Source organism: Dreissena polymorpha, chromosome 8 (genome assembly GCF_020536995.1).
Source record: "Dreissena polymorpha isolate Duluth1 chromosome 8, UMN_Dpol_1.0, whole genome shotgun sequence".
NCBI classification, from domain to species: domain Eukaryota; kingdom Metazoa; phylum Mollusca; class Bivalvia; order Myida; family Dreissenidae; genus Dreissena; species Dreissena polymorpha.
In genome coordinates, this window is record NC_068362.1 from 1,760,261 (window position 1) to 1,788,118 (window position 27,858).

At 35.0% G+C, this 27,858-nt stretch overlaps 2 protein-coding genes across 2 annotated transcripts; both read right to left on the reverse strand.

Annotated features, from left to right (window-relative positions):
• Nucleotides 1-21,806: 21,806 nt before the first annotated feature.
• Nucleotides 21,807-23,336, reverse strand: LOC127842102 (uncharacterized). Its single transcript, XM_052371424.1, has 3 exons — nucleotides 23,092-23,336; nucleotides 22,841-22,980; nucleotides 21,807-22,690 (listed from the first exon to the last, which is right to left on the reverse strand). Exons 1-3 carry the CDS (start codon nucleotides 23,334-23,336, stop codon nucleotides 22,224-22,226), a joined length of 852 nt encoding a protein of 283 aa, XP_052227384.1. The 3' UTR covers nucleotides 21,807-22,223.
• Nucleotides 23,337-23,369: 33 nt separating this feature from the next.
• LOC127842103 (uncharacterized) lies at nucleotides 23,370-27,070 on the reverse strand. The gene is made up of 6 exons (XM_052371425.1): nucleotides 25,434-27,070; nucleotides 25,002-25,166; nucleotides 24,657-24,792; nucleotides 24,218-24,379; nucleotides 23,856-24,032; nucleotides 23,370-23,735 (listed from the first exon to the last, which is right to left on the reverse strand). Exons 4-6 carry the CDS (start codon nucleotides 24,323-24,325, stop codon nucleotides 23,370-23,372), a joined length of 651 nt encoding a protein of 216 aa, XP_052227385.1. The 5' UTR covers nucleotides 24,326-24,379; nucleotides 24,657-24,792; nucleotides 25,002-25,166; nucleotides 25,434-27,070.
• Nucleotides 27,071-27,858: the final 788 nt, after the last annotated feature.

Here is a 27,858-nt window from a genome sequence, read left to right on the forward strand (position 1 = left end):
CCTAGTCATTACATTAACATGATACAAAAAAGTTGTTTTAAATTTATTTGGGGTAGTGTTTATGAGCCAATTGCTCGGAAAACATTATATTTAGATTTAAAGGAAGGTGGTCTTCGTATTCCTAATATACAGCAAAAAATTAGCGCTTTTTATCTATCGCACTTATTTAAATTATTAAACGATTGAAAACATCCTTGGACTTATTTTGCGAGATACTGGATTGGAATGCAGTTAAGGAAATTTAATCCTTCGTTGTTCACTAATAATGAACCCCATAGCGAATTTGTACCATCATTTTATTTGGAATGTTTAAACATATTTACAAAGTTTGTAAAAGATATAAACAGTGATAATTTTACACATTGGAATGTTAAACAAATATATGCTTTTTTAATTAATCCTAATAACGAATATAACCCTAAATGTATAAAAGAATTTCCTTTAATTAATTTCAAAAATGTATTTAAAAATATTTTTTCTTCAGCAGTTGATCCTGACTGTAGAAATACGTGTTTTAAATTAGTACATTCAGTGTTGTATGTTAACAAGTATTTATATGATAAAAAATTCAATAAAGCAAGTAAAAAATGTACTTTTTGTATAAGTGATGAAACATTTCAACATTTGTTTATAGACTGTTCAATGATCACTCCTTTGAATAAAACTGTTCTATTTTTAATGGACATTCTGACTATTGAACACATTTCTATTTCATCTAAATGCTTTCAATTCTTTGATGTACATAATTCAGATGCTGAATTAAAATATGTGTATTTAGTATTTTTGTCGGAATCACGGCATATTATTTGGAAGTGTAGGAATTTGGTAAAGCATGAAAAATTTGTGTTGTCTCCCTTAGACTTTATTGTTAAGTTTCTTAATAAAATTAAGTTCAGAATTTTATTAGATTTCCACCGTTTATCAAATGATTTCTTTTACTTATATTGGGGAGGCTTATGCCACACAACTAATGAAAACATAGTCTATCATAAGGAACTTGAATACAAATGTTACTTAAAGTTTTTATAACTGTACTTGTTTTCTGCTGTTTGCTTTTTCTCTCTGATTTCAGGATGACGGCAGCGAGGACGTGGAGAGCCAGTGCTCGGGTTGTCATCCTGGGTCAGAGAGGAAGAGCAGCAGAGTGATATAGTGTTTATTGTCATTTGTGTGATGTGTTGGTATATTGATGTATTTATGTATGTTTCATCACGTTTGTCATTAATGTTCCTATGAATCATTTCAATCATAATTTCATATACTGTGTAACCCGGTCTTGGGGCCATCTCATTTCATTCATTGAATTTCATTATCACTCATGTATCATCACTATGTATATACGACATACCATTGCCTCATTTTCACTCATGTAGGTCATAGGAACATTGTACTAACCTTTCTTTAAGTAAAGAGGTATTTTCGGAATTTTCTTATGAATGTGTATATTTTCACACTTATGTCAAGCCTAACTGGATGGTGGGGCTGGGGCGGGTGAGGAGTGGTACCGAAGGCTCTCACGTGCTTCAGCTCCATCATCCGGGGCAGCTGCAGACTTCCTTATATGTTTCTGTCGGACCATCACGGGGAGTACCCGTGTATGACCTGGGGTGGTTCGCTGGAAACACCTTTTTATTTTTTCTTTGTACTTTATAATATCAGTTATCTATATTATATCACTTTAGGGAAGTGTGATTTGACTTAGTAACAATTTTCATAATGATGAGTATTCAAACCTCTTTACAGTATTAATTAAGACCCGTTTCATTTAGGATGGTGACAGTTTTCTTTGTTAAAATTGAATATTATTTCCTCAGTTTTATCTATTCATACTATTATATTCGTGCAGACGTGAAAAGACTGGAACAATTAAAATATTATAATATTAACACGTGCAGACGTAGTGAAAAGACTGTTTTATAAATATCAAATAATTAATTTTCGTTATTCCTATGTTAAAGTTTAATATGCTTATCAAAGTCACCATGTATTGTATCAATTAATTTAAGGTTCTTTTAACGGGTACTTGGGGCGCTCTACACCCCAAGATATATGTGATTAATAAATTTTATGAAAAAGAAAAAAGGCCAGTAGGACCTGTAAACAAACTCTCATACACACACTCTTCACTCTTCGTGGCGCTCTCGCATGTCTGAGGCGATATATAAGACCGATGTCATATATAATACTGTATTCGCTGGTATTTTCGGTTGATATGTTTGATTGCTTAGGACGCAATGAATATAGTGTATTTATATTTAATCGAAGTGAGCTCATTGTTGTTTCTGGCGGTATTCAATTTCTGGTAATAGTTTCGCGATTAAAGACGTCGGTTCTCGGTTAGGTGTGGAATGTTCTTATTTGTTAATGTGCCAAGTGCTTAAAGGAGGTTTATCGCACTTTATTAGTCGGCGTTTCAAGAGAATGGGTAATAAATGCAAATCAGTAGGTGCTTAGAAGACTTACGTACGGCAAGAACCACAACTCACTCTGCTAGTAACGATTACCACTGCCTGTCTGCAGCAGACGACAAATGATTCTGCTCTAGCAGTGAATGTATATACCAGCTTGTAAACGCCATTGGCCAGTCTAGTGTTTATCATTAAAATATGCACATATTGGCTGCTTTCATGGAAAACGAGGCTTAATGCACGTCAAATAAGATTAGCCTGTGCACAATGATAAGCATATGCAATGCGAACAAGCTAATCAAGGACGACAACAGCGAACAACTTCAGTGCCTTCAGCGCTTTGATTTATAATATACATTATGTCCTATGTTATATGGCGTATAGCTACTAATATATGTGTGTATAAAATATGTTAACCGTCTTTATTTTTTAAATAAATGAAATCATACTGAAACTCTACGAATTGAGGATTTACATGTTTTTATGAGCTGTCAAAGATTATTACAAACAACAATTATTATCTTTTTTAATGCAGACACTTTAAAAGACTGTGGGTGCGGACCCAGGATCCTGCGATAAATCAAACGGAAAGGTACTTTAGGTACTTAAGCTACGTTGAAGAAACTCGGACATTGTTGACGCCCTGTCTTCAATAAATACTGTTTTTGAGTGAGGTAAAACTTACAAATGTATTTGTTAGCCAATTGACGTGTATCGTGGTATTTTTAAATTATTTTTAAAATAACTGGGCTAAGCAATGGTTTCGGTAGAAAAGTACTGCAACAATTTCGCTAGATTTGAACACATTTTAACACTCCGCATTATGATATTTTGATTCAATTTTTCATATTTATACCAAGTGAGTTTTCATTTGACCGCCTTGCGGATACAGATCCATTAGCATGTGCTTGTGTATTATAATAACAATTAATGAGTTAATTTACTACTTACAGTATCGTTATTTTCATCAACATCATCGTTATCATCGTTATCATCATCATCAACATAATCATCATCTCATCATTATCATCATCATCATCATCATTATCATCATCATCATCATCATCATCATCATCATCATCATCATCATCATCATCATCATCATCATCATCATCATCATCATCATCATCATCATCATCATCATCATCATCATCATCATCATCATCATCGTCATCATCATCGTCATTATCATCGTCATCATCATCATCATCATCATCATCATCGTCGTCGTCGTCGTCGTCGTCCTCGTCCTCGTCCTGCTCCTCCACCTCCACCGCATCATCAGCAGCAGCATCGTCATCAGCAACAGCAGCAGCATTATCGTCACTATCACCAACAACATCGTTATGGTCGTCATCGTCGTGATCATCATCATCAGTGTCATCATCATCATCATCATCATCGTCATTGTTATCGTCGTTGTTCTCCTCCTCGTCGTCGTCATCGTCATCATCGTCGTCATCGTCATTCTCATCATGAACAATTTCAACAACCGTAAAACCTATCGCTTAGCTCATTTTTGCAGTGAATTCGGATGTTATATCAAATCTTTTTGATTAATAGAGTTTGCTGCTTAATGTATTAATAACTAAATAATAATGTTGATAATATTGAAAATAAATGGTTTCAATTTTATTTATCCGTTTAAGATGCAGTATTTGACCAAGTCAATTTGTCGCTAAAAGTATTCATTACACATTCAATCCAAAAAGCGTTACGAGTTGCTATTGAAACTATAATCGCATTCCGATAAAAATGGTGTCTGTATTAGGGCCTGTTTAATTTCTACGCTTCATTGCAATTCATAAAAATATTTTTAAGGGTACCGGTATATCTAGACACACTCTGTTATCCAAACAATCCTTGTGATCATAAACAAATAAACAATGAAATATAAATAAAATTAGATGATAAAAAATGGTATCTTCCTTTTTGCTGTTGCTAGTTATCAACAGAGTAGCAAAACTTTTAAATATAAATTATATTCAATTCATAGCACGCTTAAAGATTTGAAGTTTATCTAAATCTATAAGCACAAACATATTTATGTTTGTTAATACAAAGCTGTAGCAGTTTTCTGATTGCGCTTGAAAAGATGTGATTGTTGTTGTTGCATTAATAGTATCATTAGTTTGTATTTCCAGATTAGGTATTCCACCATACATTTTGTTTTTAATCAGATGTCTTATAATTGGCATTGCAATATTTCAATAACGAGTAATCAACACAATTGACTTTATGTATTTTTAATTGTTTATCCATATTATCATTAACACTTGAGGGAAAAATAAGCTGTGTCATTTTTTATTTTTTATTTTACTTATGGTTCAGACAACTCTGCTTTTACTATATGCCGTAATAATTATAAGTTTCCGTGCACTTAAAGATATTGTTTTTCGTGTTGGAAAATTTAAATACGAAAAATATTTAGAGACAAGTGTGTTATGTTTGTTTGTCAATTATTTAATTGAAGTAGAAATAATACATCAGTGTACATAATTTTATTGTGTTGTTCCCTTCGTTCTTTACTTTAAAAATACAACTTAACAGCTTTGCAATCAACTGAAATAATATATAAAAAGTAAAAACAATAAACGTTTGGCTTTCTTAATACGATATCATTTCAAACGCTGTTGGAAGGAACCATTGCTTATTAGAGGTTTACAAGGTAATTTACCCAAGTGCGCAAATGTAATGGTCGATTGCCCTTAGGCATGATTCTGTTTTATTACTTTAATCCGGTTGTAAAAATGCATGACCGAAGGGTCATCAGATAAGCAAAAACAGGGCCAAAATCTGATAAAATAGCGCTGTTTAACTGACTGTACGAAAATCCGTATGTCCGAAAATTTAGAATCATGAAAACATAAATATTTTGGCTTAAAAAGGAAATGTAAGAAAATTTAGAATGTAAGAGAAAATACGGTTGTTTTATGGTGTTTAAATCGATTAGAAATAGCAAAACCTAAAGACATTATCTCAAGTGTGATTTTCAAAAGATTTTATATGAATGTACACACACGGTAAAACTAGTCTATTAAAATGCAATACCTTCATTGGTTCTCATGTTTTTAATATTTATTAAACATAGGTATTTGTGAACACTTGTTGTTATATAATATTGAAATGTACACGCATACTGAACATAAAATCATTAGCATAACGGCTAAGTTGGTTTTTACTAAGATTGCAATAGTGTTTATTTTATTATTATGAATCTTATGAGGATAATTTTGAAAGTATGACACAGAGTATCTGAAGAAGATATATACATAATCACATATGTTGTTGTTGTTGTGGTTATTGTTTCAATATTTTTATGAGTATCATACATTCAATGACGAATAGCTATTAATTTGTCATACAAACACCATAATTATTATTGGATTGCGGAGATTAAACAAATCGATTCCCTAGTAACTGATATAACTGATACATTTTTTGAGCGACAATTTGAAACTAAATCTAGTATTATTTAAATTTGATTATTTTAATTGCAGACTTTTTTTATTAACCCCAATTAATGTGTACGCAACGTTTCTTTTATTTAAATCGCTGAGTACGAAGCATCAAGCTATTTTTTAATTAATTGACAGTGATCTTTAATGTATGTCATAATATAAATTGAAATCAATCTTAATTAAAGCTTGAGTGGTTGGTTTGTAATAAGTTTTGTAAATGTTGCTGTAGGATATGTATGCACTATAAATACTAACGCTCTGGCATATTGTGATGGTGATATGATTATATATTGCACAATGAATATGTGATGATGTTCTTGTGATAATATTGAGGCCTATAATTAGTTTTTGAATTAAGCTAGCTAATTTCAAATAAGATACAAACACATCCCAATCCTAAAATTATCAGTAAGTTATAGTATTGTTTGCCTCTAGGCGCATAATTAATTGAAGGCCTAGTTTATCTGTTAATCCTCGCCCCATGTGGTGTCCCAGTGGGTACACTGATATTAATACACGATGTATTGGTCCACAATTAAATCTCTTATAAAAACATGTCTCTCAGGTGACTGAAAAATGGCTGTGTAGATACAACAAATACTACTACAACGGAGACTAAGATAACACATGTTACAATTAATTTGTCTTCCTTGCGTTCTTCTTATACGACAAACACTTCTAAAACAAAAAAGCAAAAAGCCGCTACTGCTACTGCTTCGGCTACTCTTACTGCTACTGCTACTGCTGCCGCTGCCGCTGCCGCTGCCACTGCCGCTGCCACTGCCGCTGCCACTGCCGCTGCCACTGCCACTGCCGCTGCCACTGCCGCTGCCAGTGCTGCTGCTGCCGCTGCTACTGCCGCTACTGCTGCTGCTGCTGCTACTGCCACTGCTACTGCCACTGCTACTGCCACTGCTACTGCCACTGCTACTGCCACTGCCACTGCCACTGCTACTGCCGCTGCTGCTGTTGCTTCTGATAGTGCTACTGCTACTGCTGCTGCTGCTGCTTCTGCTGCTGTTGCTGCTGCTACTGTTACTGCTACTGATACGGCTACTTCTACTGCTACTGCTAGTGCTACTGCTACTGCTACTGCTACTGCTGCTACTGCTACTGCTACTGCTGCTGCTGCTACTGCTGCTGCTACTGCTACTGCTACTATTGATAATAATTCTCCTTCTACTTCTCTTCTAATATTGCTAGCGATGCTTCATAATTTATTTTTAAATGTATCATTTTGCAGGAAAGAACTGTTATATATATTTTCTTAAAGGGATCTTTTCACGCTTTGGTAAATTGACAAAATTGAAAAAAGTTGTTTCAGATTCGTAAGTTTTCGTTTTAGTTATGATATTTGTGAGGAAACAGTAATACTGAACATTAACCATGCTCTAATATAGCCATTATATGCATCTTTTGACGATTTTAAAACCTAAAAATTATAAAGCGTTGCAACGCGAAACGATTGAATAATTTGGAGAGTTCTGTTTTTGTCGTTAAATTTTGTGAAACTACGAAGATTGCTTATATAAGGTATAAAATACGTCGAGAATGTGTACTCGGCGGAATAGCTCAGTAGGCTTAAGCGTTTATACTACAGGACTCTGCCAGGACTCCAGGGGTCACTGGTTTGAACCCTGCTCCGGGCAATGTACGTTTCCTTTTTTTATTTTTTTTTTCTTGATTTTTTACTGGAGCTTTTATGATCCAATGTTTACATTTATCAATATAAAGCATTTAATGAATAAGTTAAAAAAAAATGCCAAAATCTGTGAAAAGGCCCCTTTAAAGGTGTAAAGAATCTAAACTTTTCTGCGATTAAAGTTTTATTTAACTGGATAAGTATAGGCCACATAACAGACGCTATTGTACTGATTTGTACTAAACAACATTTTGTCATAATCAACAGTTTTAACATGCCATAGTTTCCTTGGAAGTTGACCTTTGATTGGAGTTATGTATAAAACATTAACAAGGTATTTGTTGACAGTTTGTCCTGTCACAATTATATATTAGTTGAGCCAAACGTGTGATAAAGATCCCTTTTGGGGTGGCGATAAATACTATTTATATTGTTCAACAGTGGGAGACTGAGAAAACATATGTTACAATTAATTTGTCTACTTTGCCTGCTTCTTCTTTATATATTTTTCTTGCTAATCGTTTAAGTTTAGTTTTAGTTAAGTAGGTATATCAATTTACATTTTTGATAGATATTTATTTGGATAGTAATAGTATGTTTTATCTGACTTGACATCATTGAACCGGTTTATTCATTGATAAGATCGAGATCTCCACAGGTGTTTAATCTCGATTGTTAGGTGGGGAGAAGGGTCCGAATGATAATGTTGTCGTCGGCTTACGAATCACATCTCACAAGTTTTAGACAAATATGCATACGTTATAAACCTAATTTAAGTATTACATAGATAATAACTTATCTTTATTTTGATGAACTAGCGTTTAAGGTATAAAACTATAATTATCTATGTGTTGTGTGCCGCATACATACCATCTTGCTTTTTAAAATTTGATCACAACGGTCCGAAGTCATACACATTCATTATGCATGGTTGCTAAAGCACAGTGTATACTAACTAACCTATGTTTATTGCTGTTTGCTAGGGTTATTATTATCTTTTTTATTTTTTTTATTTGGGGGTGGGGGTGGGGGTGGGTGGGACGGCTTTTATAGAAGATTTCAACAGGTCCTTCAATTAACGAAAAAAAATATTGGTATAGGAAATATAAAAGAGTAATAGACAGCTTCATTCATGCTGTTCTATTATGGTGTTTTAACGCATATAATTATGTATGGTTGATGAAGCACATTGTATGCTACCGATGTTTATTGTTGTTTGATGATGATGTTAAGTTGGTGTTGCTGTTGTTGTTAATGATGATGATGAGGAGGAGGAGGAAGAAGAAGAAGAAGATGATGATGATGATGATGGTGGTGGTGGTGGTAGTAGTGACGACGACGACGATGATGATGATTTTGATTATGATAATGAGATTTGAATTAAATTAATGCGCAAAGAATTTTCTTTTTAGCGGACCAAGTGCAGATATCTGCGCTCGGCCGCTGTAAGGGTTATGTAATATTTGCAATCTACATAGGAGTCAATAGCAGATACCAAGCACCATATGCTTATGAGAAACAAAAGCAAAATATTGGCAATCGCTGAAATCTCGAATATGACTTAATCATGTAATTAAATGAAAACCGGTAACTATTTTAAACGGTTATTATATTGCAACAACTTAGCGGTGTTTATCCAAAAGACCATTGTTATAATTACAGGGACGTCAATAGGCCAAACTATTCAGGAAATATGATTTGAGTCGTCAAGGATAGATTTTGAGATCAATGTACGTCCGATGAGATTTAAAGGGAGTTGGAGGCGTAGGGACAGATTCGTTCGAGTACGCGATCATTTGAGAACAAATTATGTTGAAGCTTTATCGGAATTCCGGAAATTTGCGATCGGTACCGATTTTTCCTGGTTCTTTTTTATTGATTCTGATAAGTTAGCGGCCGGCACGGAAATGAATATTAACTGACGAAAACCTCTTCGCTACTTTCCGAAAATCTTCGACATGTTGCAAATATCCGTTATATTCCGCATTGTACTCACCAGAAATTGCAACTAGAAAGACTACAATAAATCAATTAGCTACGGCTCGGGCGGGGATTTACCTTTTATCCCTGTAAGGGACCTAATGCCCCAGACTACCGGCTATTTTTTCCGGAATTCGAACTTGATACACTTGATATCCCTGAATTAAATATTTATATCCGCAATTTTGATCTCTAGAGTGCTGACTGTTAGTATTGTATTTGACTGGAATGACTGTCGATTATGTGTTTTTAAGATTAAAACAAGCTTACGAAGAACTTTGTGTTTGCTTTTTTGTACGCTTTCTTTTTAAAAATGTATTGTCCGCCACGAACGCAACAATTGACCAAATGTACCAGATTGTGGTCTCTTTAAAGTGCTATGTTTTTACTGCCGTGATATCTTTAACAAACTACACATTATTGATCGTGGACGTTTTATACTCTTATTGAATTTGTTTCCCCAAAATATGCTCTTCTATTAGTAGATGTTTAGGTGACAATGTTCTAATTATAGATCTTACACGGCCAAGAAACACTAGATAGGTCTTTGCAAAGAGAGCTGTTGGATATCGTGAATGCGTTCAATGTGGCCTGTTTATTTCAGAAAGCCATGCGCAATGTTTTATGGGGATTTCTATCAAATTGCCAATTGCAAAATTTGATTTAATTCATTCGGACCTACAAGCGGGAAACTTCTTCATTAAAATTCAATGGGCTTTTAAGAAGTTCGTTGAAAGGCCAAGTTTGACGTTAAACAGCAACGCCGAAAAAATTGCTACTCAGTCTTATTTATCACTTTTTTTGTAAGATTTGCCAGTAGACGTTCTTCAGTGAAATTAAGCAAACACACAGTGCCGACAAATATGGAAGGGTATTTAGGTAAAAATTACATCCTTCTTTGTGACTGTGTCATGATTCTTGATGGTACTTTCAATTAGTATGTAGACACCTTTTCATGCTTGATGACACTTACATCTTGCCTGATTTCCAATCTCTATTTACATTCTGCTTAATGGTATCATGCATGTGTACAGATGCAACATTCTTGTTCGTTAATTGCATGCTGCATATGTGTATGTTGGTTTGTGCAGAGAGACTTGTGCAATAGGCGCAGTGCATAATGAAATCAAATATTAATGCGTTTAATAAATTAACGCGATGGTAAGATGTGAGTTTCACCCAAGCACAAAGCAACATACTATCATGCATGATACAATGATGTCAATTGACAGTCATTCCGAAATGCTACGGAGGACTACGGAAATTTACGGCGTATAACGGAAATTTTATGTTATAGGAGAAGTTGCGCACCTTTGTAAGATATTTGCTACTGAACCGAAATTAACCGCGTGTTTGTAGACTTAACTTTTTTTTGGTTAATGACTAACCATAATTTTTGTACAGTAATTTACCTTCAATAACCAAAGAAAGTCTATGGATATATTTCAATATATGCTACTAATGCATGTATGCAGAGCTCCAGATAAGACGCTTAAAGTCGCAAAAAATTGAATTAAATTTAGTAAAAAAGTAGACTTAAATTCTGTGCGTACGGTTACACATTGGAAAAATAAAATAAGAATTCAAAATGTGTGATCATGCGTAAAACTCAATATCAATGCATATAATGTAAACATTTTATCAATGAGTTCCCACTCGTCTAGGCCCTCATTACAATTATGAAATCAACTGCACTTTAACGTTATTATGAATAACAGACCATCTTTACAACAGTCGAAAAGCCGAACGTTTTCCATTTTCTGGTCCTTTTATCGCAAAAAGTCTTCTGTAACCCGGCAATTGTCATGAGCTCTTCTTAGACTATAAACCTAAATGCGGATGTGCCAAAAATTATATTTACCTGAAAAAAAAGAATTAATAATAGACTTTAAGGCTGGATTATTATAGAGTGTAAACCAAGATTTTGCTGAAAAAGTTATCTGGAACTTTGCATGTATGTTGAGAGGAAATCGATAACATAATTTCAAATTTACTAGAGTACTTTTATATTGCACCACATAAAATGCTTTAAAACTATAATATTGAAGTGCACATATAAACTTTATTATAGATGGATAGGTATTTCGTGTCAATCTCTTTCACATATGAAAGAGCTGTTGGTCATGCTGCTTTAAGTACATATAGATGCATGACACAATTTAGATTAAGCAAAATAAAACACTAGGTATTTGCCAAGAGTCAAATATATACGAGCAGTAAGAGCGTAATCGTGCACAGCGAGACTTACTCATGTAGAATTGAAACTCTTATTGCTTTCTTTCGAAATAATTTCATGTGTCCGATCTAATATGCAATATGCCCGGTGTTTTTTTTTGCGGATTAATGTTCCGTTTTAGATCCATAATTAACGAATGCCTCAATATTTTCAAAAATTAACACCGGAATAATGTTCACCGACATTTTTTCATACAGATTGGATATAAATATTATAGAGCTTAACAAAAAATACATTAAGCCCTGTTCTCCCGGCACACGTGCTGGACACACAGGTGGTTAGCGTGTGGCTATGATAATAATTAGTGAAAACATCTTTTTGAATGATAAATAATCATATTAAAACGAAAAATCAAATTTTCTATAAAAAAAAAATCACTACCGTTTTATATATAACAAGGTATCCAACTCGAAATCATCCGAAAACGGGGTGCATCGTTTTGAGCAGCCATTACTAAATTAATTTTGCAGCGATTTTCATGACCCGGTCTTATTCAATGCAGAAATGAATTTCCTTTTAGGAAATGTATATATATTGTAATATTTCTACACATGCTGGGTCAAATTTTAAGAAATAAAGCTATACATAACTCGCATGACCCAGTTGTTATCGATCAGACCGTATTTATGAATGAAATCTCCAGTTGTAAAGACACAACTCCGCATTGGAGCAATGAAATCACTCTTGTGTTTAAAATGTCAGTTGGTTGAAATGTATGTAAACAAAGGTTTGAAAATGCGCTGGACAGTTAGTTTTGATGCATAATTCTACGGCAAGCACGGTAAGAATGTTTTTTTCATACGTTTTATTAAATTATGGTATCGAGGTTCGTGAACTTTGCAGGGAAAATGCCCATTTCCCCGTGAAGATTTCAGTCATGAATACTGTCTGATCGATCACAGCTGGGTCACGCGAGTTGTGTATCGTGTTATTTTTTAAAAGTTGACCCAGTATTTGTAAAAATATTGCAAGACATATACATTTCCAGAAAGGAAATTTATTTCTGCGTTGAATAAGACCAAGATCGTGAAAATCGCTGCACAATTGATGAAGTAATGGCTGTTTAAAACGATGCATCCCGTTTTCGGATGATTTCGAGTTGGATACCTTGTTGAATATATATTTAACTTATTTTTTTAAGAAAAGTTGATTTTTCGTTATAATATGATTACTTATCATTCCAAAATATGTTTTCACTAACTAGTATTATAGCCACACGCTAACCACCTGTAGCTGGACACTTTTAAAAAACACTATACAAATTCAAGTACTTATGCACTTAATTGATTGTAAACAATGACGGTTGAAATCCGTGCGTGGGAATTTTTCTGGTAACCAAGAGCGACGTCAACGTTCATGACAAACCTGTTTATATGACATTTATTTATTGATTTTTTCCAACTTGATTGAAAATTATGTTTTATGATATTTTAATACATGTAGATGAAGTAGTTGTTTTCTCAACGAGGAGTACAATAGTTGTACAGTACTAGACACGAGTACTTGTAACTTTCAGGTTTCTCTGTATACCACAGACATTATATAGTCATAAAATGATAAATATGTGTTTATAGAAATTGTAATTATAGCATGGTAAACAGACTAGAGAAATCTGAAAGTTTCACGCACAGGTCTGTGGCAATGGGGGTTTGGGCTACTTTATAAATATGAGGTCGATATGCAATGCACATCGGTAGATTACGTCTACTTTAATTATTTGGACTAGGGAAGGGCCACAATTCCAACACATCAGCCCCGTTATGTTCTGAATAAAATACATGTATAATTTCTTGAGTGCCGATTGCATCTTACAAATATCAAAAACATTCACGGCAGTCAATTCATTGTGTAAACTTACTGGTCTTCATGGCAATAATGAACGTATTTAGTTTAATGGAGATTATATAACGAAGGGAACTAATTCAGCTTATTCAGTTTACTAGTCAAAATGATTCGGATGTTTTCGCTTTTTTTTCCGAAAAGTCATTTATTCAACATACGGAAAATAAACGCGCGCCACCTGATGTCATAATTTAGTAACTTGCATTCTGCTTACTGCCTGTTGCTAACTGCCGTTGTTAATGACGCTTAGTGGCAAAACGGATTATGACTGGTTTCAGGAATAATGAACACACAAACATTGGATAGTCACCAAGCATGTTGAAACAATCATCAAGTATAACCGATAGAGAACAAGCATGTTGGAACTGTCATGAAGCATGTTAGAATAAACATCACGCGTAATGTAAATATTATTCATGAATGATGTAATGTTGCAGCAATCATCAAGTATAAACGAATAGACAACAAGCATGTTGGAATTGTCATAAAGCAAATTAGAATAAGCATCAGTCATAATGTAAATATTCACCACGAATGATGTAACTTTTACCTAAATATCCTTCCATAGACATGTGTTGTTACTAAAATAGACATAGAGATTTGAGCATTGGGAGTGACCTAATCATACTGTGCTTTAGCAGTATAACGGAATACCGTTAGTGCCATCGTGGTTACACATTAAAATCCAGAGGGCGAGAACGCGAGAACGCGATAGTACGATGGCGACAATGTGACAATACGATGATGACAGGGTGACAATACGATGGCGACAATGCGATAGTACGATGGCGACAATGCGAGAACGCGATAATACGATGACGACAATCAGACAGTGCGATGACGACAGTGCGACAATAAGATGGCGACAGTGAGATAGTACGATGGCGACAATACTACAGTTCGATAGTGCGATAATACGATGACGACAGTGCGAAAATACGATGACGACAGTGCGACAATACGATGGCGATAGCCGACAGTGCGATAGTACGATGGTGCCAATGCGATAACGCGATAGTATGATGGCGGCAATTCGAAAATGCGATGGCGACAGTGCGACAATACGATGGCGACAATGCGATATGACGATGGCGACATTGCGATGATACCACGGCGACAGTACGATATGACTATCGCCCCCGTACTATCGCACTGCCGCCATTGTATTGTCGCACTGTCGCATTGTCGTCATCGTACTAGCGCGTTTTCGCAATCGTACGAACGCATTGTCGCCATCGTATTGTCGCACTGTCGTCATCGTACTTTCGCGTTCTCGCATTCTCGCCCTCTGGATTTTAATGAGTAACCACGGTGGCCCTAACGGTATTTTGTACAGTAAAGTGCGTAAAATCTGGTTTGGAATAACAATTTTTATGCCGAAAACAGATGTTGAAAACCCGACTTTGTTTTATAAGTAGTAGTCTAAATATACAATGAGTTTTCCGAGCATTAAATAAACATATTAAAATAAAATTCATGTTCGTATCAGTTGAAGTTCTTGTTAATAGTAGAAGCAAAGAACACAATAAAACGCTGATTGGGCTTACTAATTTGAGGCAAGAAAAAACACATCGCGCTATTATATATAACATATAACGCGCATCCGCAAAGTTCGAGCGCCCGTCTCGGTGCCGTCGTTTCCGGTGAAAGTTTCGCACAGGAGCTACCGAGTTTGGATATGAGACCACGAATCATGGCTTGACTTTATATATCAGTCAGCGTAGTACCTGACCAGACTGCGCGGTTGGACAAGCTAGGATGGACCAACTTCGGCCGCATATGACATAAGACCCATTTTCGCATGACGCGGGTCATCTGACCTTTATAATGTGTATTTAGCTTTGAATGGAATTTGCACATAGTTTTTGGCATGGACTTATTGTTATGTTAATGTGTTGCACGCTTTCAAAAGCAGAGGGCATATATAAGATCAATTATACTACGGAGTTCATTTTCTGTTGCAAAATGAAATGCAATAAAGATTGTTACTCAGCGGTGTGTACAGTATGACAGCGTTGTCTGTCTGCGATGCATTTATACTGGTTCTAAGCTGGCATACTCACCAATTGGACTCAACCATCTGCTCGAACAAGAAATGATAAGTTCTACTAGCATAAACCTTTAATTGTAACTCATTTTAAAAATATTCATGTTATTTATATTATTCAATTTATTATTCAAAATTATAATTATTATTTCCTTTATTGTTGTTTTTCGCATTAAGAAACTCAAAATTATAATTATTATTTCCTTTATTGTTGTTTTTCGCATTAAGAAACTTCTTCGGCTTACGAAACTGAAAAATCCCATTGGAAAAAAATCCCATGGGAAAAAAAATCCCATGTGAGAAAAAATCCCATGGGGTTTAAAAATCTAAATCCCATGGGATTTTTTTTTAAACACGACTTAACGCATTAAAATATCGAAGTTGTTCATCATTTCATAAAATATGATGTTTCTGAAAGTTTCATGAATAAATCTCTCAAAATAAGAAAAAAAAATCCCATGGGATTTTTTTCTCCCATTTTAAAATGGGATTTTTTTATTACTTAATATTTGTATATATAATTGGCATAAAACCAATATACAGTCCTTAAATAACGTTAAAATACTTGCAAACGCAAATAAAACACGTTTTTTAAAATGTTCAAAATCCCATGGGATTTTTCTCCCATTTGCAAATTATGGGAGAAAAAAAATCCCATGGGAGAAAAAAAACCATGGGAAAATCGAAAATCCCATGGGAAAATGCAAAAATCCCATGGGAACCCCAACTTTGCTTATAAATTTTATAGTGAAGAAAACGCGTGTTTTGAGTGAAAATAACCAATTATTAATCAACGATAAGACTTTTATCGCATACTATGTCTCAAAGTAGCAAATCTTTAAGAAAAAGGGTACTTAAGTTTGCGAAATTTCGGTTTCGCAAAGTTTTTCCGGTGGCCGTTGTATCCAGTCCTGTTGAAATTGACCGAATTTGGATCCATTCTGGACATTTTCAAGAGTGTACCCAGCTCTATTGTTACTTGCCAAAATTGGATCCATTCTATACAATTTCAAGAGTCTAGCCTGTACTATTGATACATGTACTTAACAAAATTGGATCCAATCTGGACATTTTCAAGCGTTTAGCCAGCCTTGTTGATACTGACCGAATTCGGATTCATTCTGGACATTGTCAAAATATTTTTGATTGATCATATAATGTCCCTGGGATGAAAATAAGCCACACCTTTTTGCTTTTTATTAAAGGGGCCTTTTCAAGTTTTGGTAAATTGTCAAAATTGTTTCAGATTTTTATGTCCCCCACCACTATAGTGGTTTATAAAATTATAAAGTGTTGCAATGCAAAACGATTGAATAATATGGAAAGTTCTGTTGTCGTTGCTATATTTTGTGAAACTACGAGAATTGCTTATATAAAGTATAAAATACCTTCCAGATTGTATGAGCACAAATGGCTGAGTGGTCAAAGCAGTAGACTTTTACTCCAGCACTCCACTTGTCAGTGGTTCTATCCCTGTTGAGGGTTCAACCAAGATTTGATTTTCAATTTGTGTCTTGTTACACACTGGGGACCATGGCGTTTTCCTTATATGCATGTTATAAAAATTATTATTATCCTAAACAACAAAGATAAGGAGCCTGCAATTGAGGTTGCATCTGAATATTGTATGGTATTTGTTTGAACGACACAGGCCCTCTGGGACCTATTTAAAAAAACATTATTGATCCATTTTTTTATCTTTAAGAACTTTTATAATTTTTCTCAGTACATACTCCGGGTTGACTTGAAACATACAAACTAGTGAAAATAATAAGTACTGCCATAATTACCATGGTAATGTGTTGTTTTTTTTTGGTTAAAGGCCAATGTGCAGACTTACTACTAAATGATGAAACAATGATGTAATGTTACTGTTTTAAATTTTAGATAGTATGTGTTTTGATATTCTTAGCATTTTTATTTATTTTTCATGTAAAATATACACTTTTGAAAAATGGTGTTTTATAATTGTTCAGTTAAATACAATGGTATTTCAGTTTGGTTATGTAGCGGGGTTTGTGTATTGACACAAGGGGTTATAGTTGCCAACTTTTATTATGCCCCCCTTCGAAAAAGAGGGGTTATATTGTTTTGCACATGTCGGTCCGTCGGTTCGTTCAGCAGATGGTTTCCGGATGAGAACGCTTAGGCCTAGGATCATGAAACTTCATAGGAACATTGATCATGACTGGCAGATGACCCATATTGATTTTCAGGTCACTAGGTCAAAGGTCATGGGCACAGTGACTCGAAATAGTAAAATTGTTTCCGGATGATAACTCAAGAATGCTTACGCCTAGGATCATGAAACTTCATATGTACATTGATCATAACTGGCAAATGACCCTTTCGATTTTCAGGTCACTAGGTCAAATGTCAAGGTCACAGTGACTCGAAACAGTAAAATGGTTTCCGGATGATAACTCAAGAACGCTTACGCCTAGTTTTAATTATATAATTGGTAATGGTATGAAATATAATAACATAAAGTATTATAAGTATTATCATAAATTCTAAATCAGATAATTGACAAATACAACATCAATCAAATAATATAATGATTATCATTTTAACAAGTATACAAGTAAATACACTTAAAATAATAAAATGACTCACCAGTAACCATATGAAGAAAAAAACTAAAGATAGTAGGTTTAAGCAAATGAAAAAGGCTTGTACCTCTTGCAAGGTTTAGTAACGAAATGAATCAAATGTTTCAGATATATAAAACCATAAATATGTATCTGAAATCAGCTCACCTAAAAAGCATTCTCCATTAATAATATACGATAGCTCACTCATTCATCACACTGAATCTCTCTTGATTGGATAAGTAGTTATAATTATTTATAAAACTGGTGTTTTGTTTTGTTTTCATTGTGTTGCCTTTTTGCTTTTTGCTTTCTCTGAGAAACATCTTGATTTTTTTCATTTGCTTTATTAGGTTTGCATTCTGATGCCTTTTTTGCTTTTGCTTTCTTTGAGCTTAACAGTATGTATATATATAATACTAGTGACACTACAACAGTTTGCTGTTGTTGTCTTATTTCGTTCATTTCATTTGATATCTTGTTGAAGAACTTGTAGTACTGTATGTATGTAGCATTAATCAATGCTTCTTTGCTTATCATTTGCCTTTGAAGCTCTGAAGTAATGCTAGTTACACATGCGGGATAATCATTTCAGCATTAGTATTGTATTATTTTGCTTTTATAATTATATTTTATTTTTTATTCATCAGTGTTGTATTTTGTTGCTTATATTGTGTGAAATTTGCTGATCATTTTCCTTCATATCTGGTTTGAGGTGATAATTTCCTTTAAGCCCTTTTTATTTTGTGGCATTATTGTGTTTTGTTTTCTTTGTAAGCATTTTTACACCATTTCTTTTTATGGTACCTTAGGCCCCTTCCTTGTGTCAACATCAACAATCTAACAAACAGCTCTTAGTTTTGAATGTATAGTACTGATATTATATTTCTGCTTACATTTGAATAATGTCCTATAGGAATACTGCTTTAATTGTGTTTTTATTGTGCTTTATTAGAATAACAATTTCTTATGTATGCTATGTATTATTGATGTGTTGCAATTTGCTGCTGCTTGTTAGTTTGGTAAACAGCTATACATAGCGTATGTTATATACATGTTATTTCATACTGACAATAAATACATTTTGATGTGATTTGATTAAAGATGAGTGTTTGTGAATACCCTGTTACATACTCCCTCTGTAGAGAAAAAATGCTCCTGAGATTGAATTTCTTTTGTATACCCTAAACACAACAATTTATATAAATTAATATATTCTTACTAGAATACTTCACTTTTACCTATATCAGCAATTTAAAATTACTGCGTACACTATCCACCATAGTAGATAATGTTTACAAGGACTGGAGTGTTAAAGTGCGTGGAAAAATTAGTAAGATCATGACCTATATATGCCTGAAAACAGCTGTTCAATCTGCTGAGGGTTGACCTATAAGTAAGATGTAAACAGATCTTAGAATCATGTACAGGGAAATTTAGCACAGTTATTCAACTTAGAAGTTTAAAATTAACTACACACCATAATTGCAATACAAATTTATAGATTTAAATAATAAAATAACGAAAAAAAAAACAGCCTTTATTTAATAATCAAGATATTTATCACTATATACGGTTACTGATTATTTGAAAGTTATTTACAAACCTCTCTGTATCAGATAGTATTAATCTTTAATACTAGTGATTAACATGGTAAAAAATTATACACAAGAGGAACATACACAATATAATTTTTGAAATCGTCTAGAATGGATACAATTTCGGTAAGTATCAATACAGCTGGCTAGATTCTTGAAATTGTCTAGAATGGATCCAATTTTAGTAAGTATCAAGAGAGCTGGCTAGACTCTTGAAATTGTCTAGAATGGATCCCATTTTGGTAAGAATCAATGGAGCTGGCTAACTCTTGAAAACGTCTAGAATGGATCCAATTTTAGTAAGTATCAATAGAGCTGGCTAGACTCTTGAAATCGTCTAGAATGGATCCAATTTCGATAACTATCAATAGAACTAGACTCTTGAAACTGTCGTATGGATTCCATTTTGGCAAGTATCAATAGAGCTGGCTAACTCTTGAAATCGTCTAGAATGGATACAATTTTGGTAAGTATCAGTATACCTGGTTAATTATTGAAATCGTCTAGAATTGATCCAATTTTGGAAAGCATCAAGAGAGCTGACTAGACTCTTGAAATCGTCTAGAATGGATCCAATTTCGGTATGAATAGAGCTGGCTAGACTCTATCAAAAGAGCTGGCTAGACTCTTGAATTTTTTTTGTCTTGAATGGATCCAAATTGGTAAGTATCACTACAGCTGGCTATATTCTTGAAATCGTCTAGAATGGATACAATTTTGTTTTGATGAGCGGTACTTCGGTTGAAAAGACAGATTTTACTGGTAACCATTGTGCATATCAACAGTTTTATTGATACTTTGACACCCTTTAATCCACATTTGGTCTTTATCAACAGCGATTTTCTTTTCAAATAATTTATTAAACAAAAAAAAAACATTGTCGTAAACAATGCTGCAAATATATAGATTTTGTATCCATTGTAGCAATTTATATATGATCCAAAATAGACACGACCGTTTCGATTTCAAAAGAGGAAGTGAGACAAATTAATGATTTGTCGGCTCTTTCGGCCCCAAGCTCTTTCGGCCCCGGTTTTTCAGGCTCTTTCGGCCCCAATTTCAGGCTCTTTCGGCCCAGGTACCAGGCTTTTTCGGCCCCATTTTTTATTTGAATAAATCGTTGCAAATATGTTGGTCGAAACTCTTTAAAACTATGGAATATTGTTTATTACACTAATATATTATCTTTATTGAGGATTAATGCATATGAAACAAGATGTGTTTGTGAAACACTATGTCCCCGTATATGACGTTTGACCTTGACCCTTCACCACTCAAAATGTGCAGCTCCATGAGATACACATGCATGTCAAATATAAAATTGCTAGCTTCAATATTGCAGAAGTGACATTACATGAACAATTTTGACCTATATATTTGACCTTGAAGGATGACCTTGACCTTGACCTTTCACCACTCAAAATGTGCAACTCCATGAGATACACATGCGTGCAAAATATCAAGTTGCTATCTTCAATATTGCAAAAGTACTCATAAAATGAGCGATTTCGGCCACATATATTTGACCTCTGACCTTGAAGGATGACCTTGACCTTGACCTTTCACCACTCAAAATGTGCAGCTCCATGAGATACACATGCATGCCAAATATCAAGTTGCTATCTTGAATATTGAAATATTTCAAAAGTGTATATTAAATGAGCGATTTTGACCCATATATTTGACCTTTGGCCTGAAGGATAACCTTGACCTTGACCTTTCACCACTCAAAATCTGCAGCTCCATGAGATACATATGCATGCCAAATATCAAGTTGCTATCTTCAATATTTCAAAAGTTATTGCAAATGTTAAAGTTGGCGCAAACCAACAGACTAACCAACAGACCAACAGACAGGGCAAAAACAATATGTCCCCCACTACTATAGTGGGGGACATAAAAAGATTCTCTTTGTCTTTTGCTTCAGGTATATCGTCGTCGAAATGAGAAGAATAGATACAAGAATATGAGACGGCTTTTAAAATAAAACAAACTATAAACTAATTTATATTACATTTATTTGGATAATTTTAAAGTTATAACAATAAGGAATACATACGTCTTAACAACACAATACATTAATTTAACCTAATTACATACTACATAATTTACTACACACAAGTTGTTTATTTTATTAATAATGCAATTACATCATCATAATAATCATCATATAAATATTAATCATCATCATTCATCATAAGAGTCACAATCATCAGTATAATAATAATGATCATCAAAATTATCATCATCATAATAATCAGCATAAGAAACATCAGCATTTAAATCATCATCATTATACTTATCAGCATAAATACACCATAGTCTGCAGCAGCATAATAATCTTCAGCATCAAAAGAATCACTCTAATAATAATCATCATCATCATTATAATTGCATAATTTATTTGTAACTTAATAATTACAGCATATTCATCATAATAATAATAATAATAATATTCATCATAATTATCATCAACGTAACGTGATAATCATCATCATGTGGTGATAGGTTTATATATCCCAGCATTATCATCATCATCATCATCATCATCATCATCATCATCATCATCATCATCATCATCATCATCATCATCATCATCATCATCATCATCATCATCAAGAGGCGACGATTCAGAAGGCATACGTCTCCCCGATCTTGGTTTAGGAAATCCTCGGTGGTCAGTTCCCGCTGGTCGTATTCTTCCCATAGCTGGCCAAGCTCCTCGTCAAGATTTACATAGACGTTGAGTCGGACCCGCCCGGTTCCCTCTCGCACCAGCTGGGCCTGCACTGGCAGGTACTCGGCCTCGCGCCGCAGAAGAGGTACCAACACATAGAAGGAGCACTTGTGGTCGGCTGCCTTCAAACTCAACCGACGGTGCCACCCTTAAAAACAAAACACTAATAAGACAATGCAATATAATTTGTAAATCGCTTTAGTAACACAATGAAAATAAAATTACGTACACTTTAAGGTACTTACAAAAAATATTTAGTGAACATACAATATACAGACAGACTGAATGCATCACAAACCTTCTGTGTCGTTGTTCGTTCTGACAGTCTGTCGGTACACAGACCATTCTTCCGGTGCCCAGATTGAACTGTCAAGCCAGGTGGACTGAATGTAGGAGAACACCGCTTCCGTCTCCATGGACGTCGCGCGTTCAGCCAACCTTAATAAAAAAGCATGTGTTACCACAATTATTTGAAAATTAAAAGTTTATTCAATGTCCACTAATTATATATACTAGAACGTGTAAACATGTTGGAAACATTAATTGTACCTGCTGAATGCACGCGGAATATGAGTTCCCGGCAGAAAGGGAACGGCCATCAACTTTCTCATAAGGGCGTGGACGGCCTCCCGTCTCTCATACGTGGTCTTCAGGCCCACTTCGTTGATGCGCCGCAGCACAGCCTGGGTCCAGTGAAACACGCAGCCTTTCATCTGGGCGGCGGGGAAGATTTCGCGTAGCGCCTGCCACAAGGCTGAAATAGTATATGCAAAAGTTGCATAACGAATTGACATGTATCTTATGCACATGTTCACATTGAATAACACTTATAACGCAAATTGAAAAAAAATATATATCTCAAAGTCCATTACGAATCCTTGGACTTGTGGTTCTTCCCGCCACAAACCCAAAATGTGCCGGAAGACGGCGAGGTAGTCTACCTTCCTTCTGCGTGACATCAACACGAAGAGTAAAGGCACCTGCTTCAGACAATCCTCGTGTCCTAGGAATGCGTGCACGGATAGAAGCTGATAAAAAGGCTTCCGGACGACGTGGAACGTGCCGTCGACGAACCAGCGGTTTGACTGCTGGAGTCTGCTCAGCTGATCGTCGCTGGCGAAGATGAGGTGACGTTTCCCGTCTACACGCACATCGCCGCGTAGAAAACCATCTCCGATGAAGTCTGTGTCCACCTGTTGTTATTATAATGAGAATATGCATGTGATTACCATTATTTTTGTATATTAAAAATAAATACCATGTTTGTATATTATACGTATATTGAAAATGAGCAATTCATCTCATAAATTTACCTCAAAGTCAAGTGATGATGGATCTGTTGGCCGATGCTTTTCTCGGGCACGGTTGAGGATCCTCGTCAATGTCTGCGGCTTGGGCAGGTTAAAATCTGTGGCCTCGAAAACATTCATATGGTCATCAGCCAATCTACGGGAGGCCGCGAACACATCAGCCACGGCCGCTGTCTTCAACTGAACAAGATTACAACATACATATATTCTCTATTTTCTCAAAACATCTTACATTGTATATATACAACTAAACAAGATATGATTAAATAACTTTTTACATTATTATATCAATAATTTATATTACGTTTCATTTTCTCTATTTTATCAAAACTTCGTACATATATAAACACGCCATTCCAACTTACATTACGTTTCAATTCCACTTTCTTCCGCATCGAAGGGTCATCAGCGTGAGTGTGCGGCCCTTTCGCTTGAAATATGTCACCCTCTTGCGTGACCGACGCGGTACACATGAACGCTTTCCGTCGCACGCTGCATCGCCATACAGCTTGCTTCTTTGTCTGTTTCTGTAAACGGGAAAATATAATGGTAACTGATATACAAATACTTAATTCATTACGTAAAATAGTTTTAAAAAAAAAGAAATACTTTTCGCACATGCATTAAACCCCATTTTTACAGAGCGCGACTAAAATGTATAGATATAGTAGTTTTGCATATTAAAGCAGTTTATTTAAAGTCACTATTTACGCATACACAGATACACAAATAATGTAGTTTTTAACATTGTTTAAATTTAATAATACGTATGGGTGTTTACGGCTTATGTAAAAACTTAATTACCTTAAACGTGAATGAATATCCATCGGAGGATACTAGCTTTGGTTTGCCTCTTTTGGTTCCTGCGTCTACAACGGTGTATTCTATGGTTTCGGGCTGAGTTAGTACACTGTCGGATACAGCTGGCTCTTGAAGATTACTGAAACGAACAGTTTAACATGGGCATAGCATTTATACTGTTAAGCATTTAACGTTCAATATTATTATAATGTTAAGCATTTAACGTAAAACAGTATTCGAATGTTAAGCATTAAACATATAACAGTAGTATCCACTGTTAAATAGAATAACTATTTTATATTGATTGCTCATAAGTTACACGATTATACCATTTTTAAGTTTACATACCGTTCGTCGATCACAACGGGCAGGTGGAACTTCGGCTCTTGTCAAATCAAAAGGCTCGAACTCGGACGTTCGGGTGAGCGCTATGTCTTCTGACGCTGACACCACGGACAATCCGAAATCGTGCGAAATGTCGAACCGTGGAAGCAAAGCAGGATCCTCGGATGCCTGAGCATACAACGAATAAACAACTTAAATGTATTAATGTCAAAAATAATGCCACTGTTTTATATTACTTTACTTACGATTTACGATTAACACAAAGAAAAATCTTTTAGCACACCATGATAAAGAGCTAGTCCGTTTAATAGATGATATCAAAATGATAAATAATACCAATGAAAACTATCTCTGAACTTGTTTATGCTTGTGAAACTGTAAAAACCTGAATATACTTTATATTTATAACAATAATATCGGAGAAGTAACTAGTACCTCAAGCATAGTCGACTGCGCGACATTTTTTAAGTTTAGGCTGATGTTTAGGCTGATGTCAGGCGTTGTAAGGCGTTGTAAGGCGTTGTAAGGCGTTGTAAGGCGTTGTAAGGCGGTTGCGGCAGTCATTGCAGATGAAGGTAAGAACAATATCCCCCTCTTTGCACTAAAATATTCTGTCGCGGATATGCCTACAAAGTGTTTGCAAAATTCGTCATAAATTAACAACATAACCTAATTGATTAATAACTAACTTGACGATGTTCACACATCGTTAATGCATTAAACAGATGTTGTTTTCTTTAATTACTCCGACCCCGTCAATCATTATCGAATGAAGCCATTGTCTAGCACACTCGCACCTATGCCCGGTTTTATGATCTTTATCAGGTTGTTAAATACATGTGTGTTGTGTATTCGGGTTAACAGGTAACAAAAATGTAGATTTAAGTTCATGAATCAGTTAACTTTGAACTGACAATGAGCTGACAATAAAATAAATTAAAAAAAAAATGCAAATTATAACCATGACAATAAAATAAATTTAAAATTTTGCAAATTAGACCCATGTACAGTCTTACTTAGGAAAATAATTTATTTGTCGATAATCTTAGCTAGTCAGTTGACATTGACACTTACCTGTATTGCATCATCATCTTATAGAGAATACTATGTTAGTGTGATTGTGTACTTACATTTATCCCACGAGTGAAGAAAGGTTTATATGGCAAAGTATTCTATTTATCCTACAATATTGTTTTATTTAATTTATTCCTAAAAAAAAGCAAAAACACATGAAATTAACTGAATCTTACATTGCGTAGTAATATTTATTATGATCTTTCCTGTTTACGGAAATCGAAAAAGTCCTTAAGAATTCCACGCAAAAGAAATGTAACGGGACAAAATATCGCTTTACGCCTAGATTCAAATTTAATCAGCGTTCCAAATGTAACACACTCAAGTAGAACACAGACGGTTTTGTTCAAACTACAATTCTTGCTTCACCACTGTAAAAAAACAAAAAACAAACATGGCTCCCGCCATTTTGAAATTTACCAAATGTGTAGACACATACCGTGGCTACGTGAAGCATGATTCAGCATTTATTCCCGCCGATTCTGTTAATTTTAGTCTTTAAACAACTCTTCTTTTTACACACTTTATACTTACTTACATAAAATTATTGTTCTACTCACCGAAGTTGTATAATAACCTCGCCATGTTTATTTTCGTAATTTTTAATTTGCTTCCATGACGAGTTAAAATTCTAGACAAATTTCTTCATCGCCATCCATCTTTTCCATTTTAAAGCACTGGATGTAAGCAGGCAATTCTTTGTGGATAGACATTATTTGATCGACTGACAAAGGAACGACTAAACCATCAAAGAAATTACCGCTTTAATTCGACATCGATTTCCTTCGAAAAGTTAAAGAACAATTCACTGACACTTTTATTAAATTTAATCCATCAATTGTTCAACAAAACATCGCGTTATTCGAGTACATTCGACATTTTAACTAAATCGAAAATGCAGTCTCACCAGTTTCATTCCAGTGTTATATCAAAACACTGTGTTTTTCACATTCATTATATAATAGTAATCCATCGTAAACACACACGCACGCACGCACGCACGCACACACACACACAAGCACGCACGCACGCACGCACGGCGCGCGCGCGCACACACACACACACACACACACAAACACACACGCACGCACGCACGCACGCACGGCGCGCGCGCGCGCACAAACACACACACACACACACACACACACACACACACACACACACACACACACACACACACACACACACACACACACACACACACACACACACACACACACACACACACACACACACACACACACACACACACACACACACACACACACACACACACACACACACACACACACACACACACACACACACACACACACACACACACCACACACACACACACACACACACACACACACACACACACACACACACCACACACACACACACACACACACACACACACACACACACACACACACACACACACACACACACACACACACACACACACACACACACACACACACACACACACACACACACACACACACACACACACACACATACTCGTAAACTCGTTAAACGACTGCGTACCCAATGACCTTAATGACGCAATCAGGGTGAAAGGCCAAAAAAAAACAACTAGTCCCTACGTAATGTTCTAAAAATAAGTGTGGATGAAGCCTGATCTAAAAAAACTGTGGAGAAAACCTTATCTTTTCTTTATGAGTCGTATTTGTTCTATAAAATTATTTAGCTGTAGGATAAAATTATATAATCAAAATTATGAAAAATATAAATATGGATGAGACTATTATAATAAAATCCATATCATAATTCATTAATT